Source organism: Moschus berezovskii, chromosome 9, assembly GCF_049115385.1.
Source record: "Moschus berezovskii isolate FMDL1 chromosome 9, NW_MosBer_1.0, whole genome shotgun sequence".
Taxonomy (NCBI): domain Eukaryota; kingdom Metazoa; phylum Chordata; class Mammalia; order Artiodactyla; family Moschidae; genus Moschus; species Moschus berezovskii.
The window spans coordinates 37,336,521-37,344,749 of record NC_142468.1 but is presented as its reverse complement, the minus strand read 5'-3'; the positions used below and the strand labels follow the sequence as shown (position 1 = coordinate 37,344,749).

The 8,229-nt window shown below is 54.7% G+C and overlaps 1 protein-coding gene across 5 annotated transcripts; it reads right to left on the bottom strand.

Annotated features, from left to right (window-relative positions):
* Positions 1-570: 570 nt before the first annotated feature.
* BMP4 (bone morphogenetic protein 4) lies at positions 571-7,648 on the bottom strand. 5 transcript variants are annotated; one of them, XM_055436909.2, is made up of 4 exons: positions 7,370-7,648; positions 4,120-4,244; positions 2,680-3,059; positions 571-1,718 (listed from the first exon to the last, which is right to left on the bottom strand). In XM_055436909.2, exons 3-4 carry the CDS (start codon positions 3,050-3,052, stop codon positions 862-864), a joined length of 1,230 nt encoding a protein of 409 aa, XP_055292884.1. In that variant the 5' UTR covers positions 3,053-3,059; positions 4,120-4,244; positions 7,370-7,648; the 3' UTR covers positions 571-861. The 5 variants fall into 5 exon arrangements, with proteins under 5 accessions (XP_055292884.1, XP_055292882.1, XP_055292883.1 ...); XM_055436907.2 differs by having other exon boundaries at positions 2,680-3,006; positions 7,579-7,645; XM_055436908.2 differs by lacking the exon at positions 7,370-7,648 and adding an exon at positions 5,230-5,302 and having other exon boundaries at positions 2,680-3,006.
* Between the last annotated feature and the right edge of the window lie 581 nt (positions 7,649-8,229).

Here is an 8,229-nt window from a genome sequence, read left to right as displayed (position 1 = left end):
ATAAAATCCACTTCTCAAAACACACACACACACAAAACCAAACAAAAAATTCCTGTTTAACACACACACACCAACACATGAAAATGTGAGTGTGCAAATTCATTTTGGTGTGAAAATATCGGTGCCTGTAGCAACTGGAGACACCCTGAGGTATCATAAAAGCAGAGGTGGGAACCATTTCCCTAGAGCTGAGACTCTTATCCGTCACACTTTGCTGGGACACATCTCTAACAGGTGAACAAAAGCAGAGGATAACAAGGAGCCCAAAACTGAGTCTTTAATCTGGCCTTCTCCTTTCATCCCACTGTTTCTCCAGGGCATGTGCCATCCAGATGGGAGAGGGTGCTGCCTCCTTGTCCTTGTTAACATTAAACAGAAGTAGAGAACAATTCACCCTGGCAATTCCCATCCTCCACCATCAGTCTACTTCCTGTCTTCCAACTTAACCACCCCCAGGTACCACCCTCTGACTTCTGCTGCACCCCAACCCCAACTTAACAGAAAAAAAATCTCCTCCAAAAGAGATGAAATGTAGGAAAAGAGAAAGAATTGAAGATAAAAAGAACTTAGTTTACCTTTAAAATAATGACTCATTTTATTTTTTTCTTTTAATATGTAGTTATAAATATATTTTGTCAAAATATATGATCAATATGGTCAAAACATTTGCACGTAAAGTCATAAATAAGGTCAAGGTGAATGTTTAGATTTTTTTCCTTTTTTTTTTTAAAGATAAAAGTCCAGCTATAAGGAAGCAGTCTGTGTAGGGTGTGGGTGAGTAGTGGATGAGATGTGTGTGTGTGTGTGTGTGTGTGTGTGTGTGTGTGTGTGTGTGTCTGTGTCCCCAAGGAAGGCCTGATCTCAGCGGCACCCACATCCCTCCACTACCATCTCTTGATAATTTTTCAGAACCACCTTGTCATACTCATCCAGGTACAGCATGGAGATGGCGCTCAGTTCGGTGGGAACACAACAGGCTTTGGGGATACTGGAATTGACAGAGTTGACCAGGGTCTGAACAATGGCGTGGTTGGTTGAGTTGAGGTGGTCGGCCAGTGGAAAGGGGCAGTCCCCGTGGCAGTAGAAGGCCTGATAGCCTGGTGGGGCCACAATCCAGTCATTCCAGCCCACATCACTGAAGTCCACGTAGAGCGAGTGGCGCCGGCAGTTCTTATTCTTCTTCCGGGCCCTCTGTGGGTGATGCTTGGGGCTACGCTTGGCCCTCCGGCGTCGGGTCAAGGCATGTCCCCGGCCATCATGGCCAAAGGTGACCAGGAGGGGCCGGAGCTGGGCCCAATCCCCACTCCCTTGAGGTAACGATCGGCTAATCCTGACATGCTGGCCCTGGTGGGTCCGTGTCTGATGGAGGTGGGTCACCTCAATGGCCAGCCCATAGTTGGGCTGCTTCTCCTGGGTCCAGCGAAGGACTGCAGGGCTCACATCAAAAGTTTCCCACCGCGTCACATTATGGTGGACCAGTCTTGTGTCCAGTAGTCGTGTGATGAGGTGCCCAGGCACCACTTCTGCCGGGGGCTTCATAACCTCATAAATGTTTATACGATGAAAGCCCTGCTCCCAGTCAGGGCCCTGGTCCACCTGCTCCCGGAAGAGTCGAAGCTCGGCAGACGAGATCACCTCGTTCTCTGGGATGCTGCTGAGGTTAAAGAGGAAACGAAAAGCAGAGTTTTCGCTGGTCCCTGGGATGTTCTCCAGATGTTCTAGGCACCATTGGGGAGGAAAAAAAATGAGAGAACAGAGAAAAAAAGCATATGAGCTTTTTCAGAGACTGAAGTCAAGAAATAGCTAAGAGTTGGGTGATGAGTAGTGAACTCTGTTTATATAGTGGAAGCCTATTTGGGAGAAATAAGCATACCTTTAATTTGACAGAGCAGATAAATGAGGCAGTGAGCAGACCAGCCAAGCCTAGCTAGCATTCAGCAAGCACCAAAGACAGAATCTCCCAACCTCCTTTACATGTCTAATAATTTCCATGTGTCAACTCCTTACTCCACCACCATCAGACTCCCCTTTTAAAGCCCTCTTGGCTTTGTGTACACAGTTTTCTTTACAAGTGGTTGTAAAGAAAAAGAGGGGCCAACAGAGCAGAGGCAGGAGGGAACATGCACACAGACACCCTCTCCTTCTTCTTCCACTTTCGAGTATGTTACCAAACATTTCCCCAGCGATCTTGGAAACACAGAGCATGCCTTGTTGATCATGTTACAGAGAGGAAAATAAATTCCAACACAGTAATGATGCTGGTGGATTAATAACTCAGATTTACTTTGGAAAAGAAACATCCGCTAGGAAACATTCAGATCGGATTACAAGGCCCCTATTGAATAAACCTGACAAACACACAGCTGTAATATTAAATTCAGTAGGTGCTTTGGAAAAAAAAAAAAAGGCAGAAAACCTGGCATAAAAGGCTTTGATATAGCAAAAACACACCGCAGGGGCTAACCCACGTCTGAGTGGTGTCATTCCCCTTCTCGCCGACCCCTCCCTTCCCTTCTGTCTCCAAAAAAATAAATTCAGCCACAGCTCTGGAGACTCTTGAAGGTAAGCAGCTCTCTTTTCCCAGTCTCCTGGATTTGGAGCTCTGATGTAACCTGAACTCCTCGTCTTCCCGGAGCTTCCACTGCCCCACCCCAGTCCAGATTCCAGGTAGGGACTGACCTTCGTGGTGGAAGCTCCTCACGGTGTTGGCCCGACTGGCGGGGCGCTCAGGATACTCCAGACCGACGCCCTGGATCTGCTCTTCCTCTTCCTCCTCCCCAGACTGAAGTCGGTAAAGATCCCGCATGTAATCCGGGATGACTGCGCTCTTGCTAGGCTGCGGGCGGCGGCGCAGCCCGAACATCTGCAGAAGTGTGGCCTCGAAGTCCCGAAGGAGCTCATGACTCTGCCCTGAGCGGCGTCCTCCCGCGTGGCCCTGAATCTCGGCGACTTTTTTCTTCCCCGTCTCAGGTATCAAACTAGCATGGCTCGCGCCTCCTAGCAGGACTTGGCATAATAAAACGACCATCAGCATTCGGTTACCAGGAATCATGGTGTCTCTGGGGAGGGGAGGAGGTGGAAGGGTAAAGAATAAATAAACACCAATAACTAGAGAGAAATAGAGATGTCTCTGCATAGGCGTGGAGAGCTACAGCTAGAAGGTCCAGAAGTAACACAGGTCAGAAAGATCAAGTTTGTGTCTTCCGCCGACACACACCCCCCAGCACCACCACCAGCTGCAGCCATGCACGGCCTGAAAGTAGGAATTGCCCTGTAATTACTTGGTCTAACTTGTTTACAGTCAAATAACCCCAAATCAGATAGCCTCCATCCTGTTAATCTTTTTTTGTCCCAACTGCTATCTGAGCCATGATCTCAGCCGGGCTTCTTCAGGGATAAACAGTTAACAGTGAGAAGGTAAAGAGGGTGGGGGAGGGAGAGTTCAAATGCCAGCGCTCTCCTCTCCACTTCAGACCTTCAGCCTCTCTCTCCCTTCTCCTCCACCCCCCTTCTTCCTCCGCCCTTCCTAGCCCGACTTCCACAACTTCCAGCTAGTTCGGAGGAGGAAGGGAAAGCAGAGAAGCAGGAGCAGGGCGAAGACACGGGGCGGCAGGATCTGGGAGCGTACCGAGTGGCCAGAGGGTTTATTTTACTGTAGCTGAGGAGTTTGAAATGCCCAGCAAAAAGCATCTGATCGCGCCCTCTCGCTCACTCCCAGGGAAGGGGGTGTGGGAGGGGATGATTCCAAGGGCGACCTCTGTGAGTTTTGACAAGCAGCTAGGAGCGCGCCACAGGGGCACTGGGTGCTCTCCAGTCATGTGGGGAGGGGGGCGGTCAGCTCCCCCGACTGAGGACCTTCCATCTGTTCAGCCCCTTCTCGCTCCCCTTTCGTGCAACGCAGGGATCAGAGAGAGAGCCAGTGGGAGCAAGCGGCACTTTAACCAGAACCTGTAGGCTCCGAGAGCAGCGGCTGCCTGGCCTAGAAGAAAGCGACAGCGCTGCCAGAAAGAAGAGTGTGGACTCTGGAAGGAAGGTCCGACGGGAGGGACACAAGGCGAGCGCGGGTGGGGAGGGCAGAGTGAATTCCCGGGAGGAGGGAAGGAAGAGGTGTCTACTCACTGACAGAAAACAAGGCATATAATAACAGTCCATGATTCTTGACAGCCAATCTTGAACAAACTTGCTGGAAAGGCTCAGAGGAGCTGCGGCAGTGCGTTGCTCTGGATGGCACTACGGAATGGCTCCTAAAATGAATATTTGAATATAATGAGACTGGCTCAGACGGACTGTGTTTTTCTTCCAGCCCCTAGGAGTCACGTGAGCGCAGAGGCCCCGCCCCACGCACCGAGGAGCCCGCCCTCCCCGAGGCGGGCGTGAAAGGGCCGGCGCGCCCGCCCCGCCCCGCCCCCGCCCGCGGCCCCGCCCCCGCCCGGAGAGGCCGGCCTCTGCGCCCGCAGCCCCAAACCTCCAGCGGCCCGGGAGGAGCTCGCCGTGGCGCTCTGCGGAGCCCTCGGCGGGTCTCCGGGTGCAGCGCGTGGAGGACCTAGTCCTCGCCCCTACCTGTGGCCTTCGGGGCGTTGGGCTGGGCCCTCGTGCCAGCGGCCTGAAGCCAAGGGTCTGGGGAGTACCGTAGGGGGTGCGCCTTTCAGTGCGAGCCCGGCTCCAGTGGGGCCGGGATAGGGGGCCGCGGAGTCTCAGCCTCCGAAAGTCTCGCCACCAAGGGTCATTTAAAAAAGGAAAGCGCCGAAGGACACACAAACACACACGCCGCGCGCACCCCGCTTCCTCCCCAGGGTCTCGGAGAGGCCAAATACTGCTCCCAGTGACAGCTAGTCACCCCCCGGCGAACGCCTGAGAATGTCCAGAAGAACTGGACAGCCGCTTTAGCTCCCAGACCAAAGCTGCGGACCCTGTCGCGCGGGGCGGGAGCGGGGGATATTTAGGCGGTTATCGGTGTGGGAAGGTGGTGAGAAAGCCGCCGCTAGGTTCCTTCCTCCGGTTCCTTTACGGAGAAAAACTCCGCACTACGGCGATCCCCCGCCAAGCAAAGCAAATCCCCAAAGAAAGCGGTCGGCGGGCCATTCAAGGCACGGCGGCGGGCGCAGAGACGCAAGGCTCGCGACAGACTCGAAAAGAGGCGTCTCCTGAGAAAAGGCGCATCACATGTTTCAGGTCTCAAGGTCGCGGAGGTTTTACAACTCCCGACCCGCCGCAGAAAGGAAATCCCACCGCATTCCCAGGAGTCGTGAAAACCGTGAACAGCTTTCGGCCTGCGCTCGACCTCTGCGTCTGCGGCTCTCTTTCTCGCTCTCTCCCCAGCTTGTCTTTTTTAAACCACTACTCCTCCCCCGCCACTTCCTCCCCCACCCCCTTCCTCTTTTGCACCAGCTGCAGAGTCGCAGCAAATATTTCTTCAAGAATTTTACCAACCCACAGCTCAAGGAATTACTACGGTTCTGATTCTAACCAAAGATGCTGCATGCGTGGGTCGCTCAGCACGGGGGCCTTAAAAGAAGAAGAGGGAAAAAAAAACAAAAACCTGATCTACGAACTGCGGCAGCCCGGGGCCTTTTCAAAATCCTGATCCACGCAATTTTGTGGCAGCCCGGTCCGCCCCGGGGTCCCGAGTCCCACGATTCCCGCTGCAAAGCGCAGGGCACCGGTTCCCCTTTCCTTGGGCTGTTCCCAGTTGCTACTTCGGGTCGCTTCAGAGCTCAAGGGCTCAAGTTGCCCACCTCACTCTCCCCCGTAAACTTGGGGGCACTTGGAAGAACAGGAGGAAAGGATCAAGCGCTTAGTCCTCTCTCCGGCCGCGGCTGCCCAGCGCCGCCAGACACCGCACTGGCCGAGTTGCGGAGGCCGCGGGCGCCCCTGCGCGACGGTCCACACCCGGCGAGAGTCGCGCTGCTTTTTGACCGGCTTTAGGTTTTCCCGCTCCCGAGCCAAGGCTGGGGCTGACTGCGAAAGGGTTTGCAAGAGCAGTTTTGAGACGCCTAGAACCCTCAAAATTCCCGTGGGAGGAGCTCCAGAAATGGGAAAAGCAGACGAAGGGCCGGTCCCCGCGGGCGAAGGGACAGTGGAAAGGGCGGGAGCCCCGCAGTCCCCAGACCATCCTCCGACCCTAAGAATCTTCCAGGGCGCCGCGCGAGAGCGCGGTGCGCTAAAACCCAGAAACCTGGAGAAAAGGGAGTTGTGTTTCAATTTCAGACTCAGAAGAATTCTGCTCTAATCACATTTTTCTCCCTCAGTTTTCTTAATTAAGAGATAAAAGCTGAACATCACTTTCGTCTCTAGAACTTTTTCTTGGGGGTCAGGGATGGATCTTGTGGCAATTGTCTTTTGCTTTCTTGCTCGAGTTTTCTCCCAATTCCAAAGTTTGTTCAGAGCTGGCCTCAGTTTACCAGCTCAATGTCTTTCGGGGTTTTAATGTCTCACAAAGACTTTTCAGCTCATAAAACGCAATCCTAACCATCCACCAACTGGTGCCCAAGAAGGGTCCAGGCCGCTGGCCCAGCTCCCCCGGGCAGGGGTCTGCAGGGACCTGAGAACCCCAGGACCCACTCCCGTCGGCTCTGGGCCGGGAGGGCCAGTAAGAGCAGTGCGTCCGATGTGCATCTCGCCAGCGACTCTCCAAAGGACACGACAACCCAGGAACCTGCGTCCCCTGAGCGGCTAGCATCCCGGCCATCGTCCCGACAGACCCTACACCATGAAACGATGGAAGAGAGACTCCCTGGATGCTCCAAGTCCACGAGAATAGCTCGTGGAGTAGGCGTGTTGGGCAACCGCTGTTCGCCTGCGCTCAGGGGCTTTCGCCGACTGGGGGCTGGCTGGGTTGGGTGACACTCCCCTAGACGCAGCCCTCCGGCGGCGCGCACGCTCCAAAAACCGCAGAACTGCGCTTCCCACCACCGAACCAGCCCAGGTTAGGTGTTCTCTCTCCACCTCGACGCCCCTCAATCCCCTCACTTTCTCCGGACCTCAGAGCCACCTCTCCCTTTTCTCTCCGACTCTTCCCGCCGGGCCGTCGCAAATGCTAGTCCACGAGCGTCATGTTCCGCTTAAGATCCCACAGTCTTTCCCAACGACCTCCAGCTAAAGGCTTCTCCTCTCCCCTTTTCTCCTGCCCTGAACCTACTAAACGCTGAAGTCGCCCGGAGCTACCGAACGGAGAAAGTGGTCTGGGCAGAGGCAATAGTGTATATGGAAGTGTCTTTCAGCACCAGCATCTCTACCTCTAGTAACCTCTAGTACCACCTTGTTGGGGGGGCACATTTTGCCTCGACCACAACCGGAATCCCCTACTTCTCCCCTCAGGGATGCGCCTCAGCACCCCCCTCCGCCCTTCGCCAGGTTTAGCCTTGCTCACCATAGGTCCCTGCAGTAGCGGGCTCGCCAGCAGCAGCTCCTGGGGACCTCTGAACAGCTGCAGTGAACCTGGGCGAGGGCCGAGGACTGGGGCGCAGCGGGCTCGAGACGGCGCGGACGGGAATCCCATCAGGGAGAGAGGCGAGATACTCGGCACTGATCAGCAGCGACGTCGCAGGCTCGGTCCCTCGGCTCGGATACCAAACTCACCTAGCTTCCGGGCCGAGCTCCGCTCCCGTTCCCTCCCTCCTTCCTCCTCTGCCTTCTTGCATCTTCTTCCTCCTCTTTCCCTCTCTCTCTTTCTTTCTTTCCTTCCTCCTCCTCTTCTCCGACAGCCCCTCCCTCCTTCCCTCCTCCCTCGCTCGCCTCCCTTTCAGGGATGGGAGCCCCGCCCACATCCTCCCATCCAGCCGCCGGGCCTCGCCTCGCAGGCCCTGGTCCCGGAAACCCAGGCAGCGCCCGAGTCCGCCGCTGCCGCGGCCCGAGGTGGGACGCCGCTGTGTCCAGCTCTGGGAAGCGATCGGGGCTCACCTGGGGACCACGTGCAGAGGTACTAGAAAGCATGCAGCGACTAGTCGCAGTACCTTCCAAAAATACCCATGGGAGTCTGGGCTTCCCTGACTTTAGGAGTAACTGCTGCCCAAACTGATGATTAAAACACTGAGTAATCACCATTTACCCCGAATAATTAGAGATAATGAAACACCTCTAAAATCAGGTTATGGAGAAAGGAGCTGTTGGATTGGTTTAAAGGGAGGCCTTCCATAAACTGTTAAAGGATTTCCAAACGTTGAGAAACAGGCTGTGCTCAGAGCTGTGTGCCTAAAAGAGGTACCTCTTTGGCTATTAAAAGATGACTTT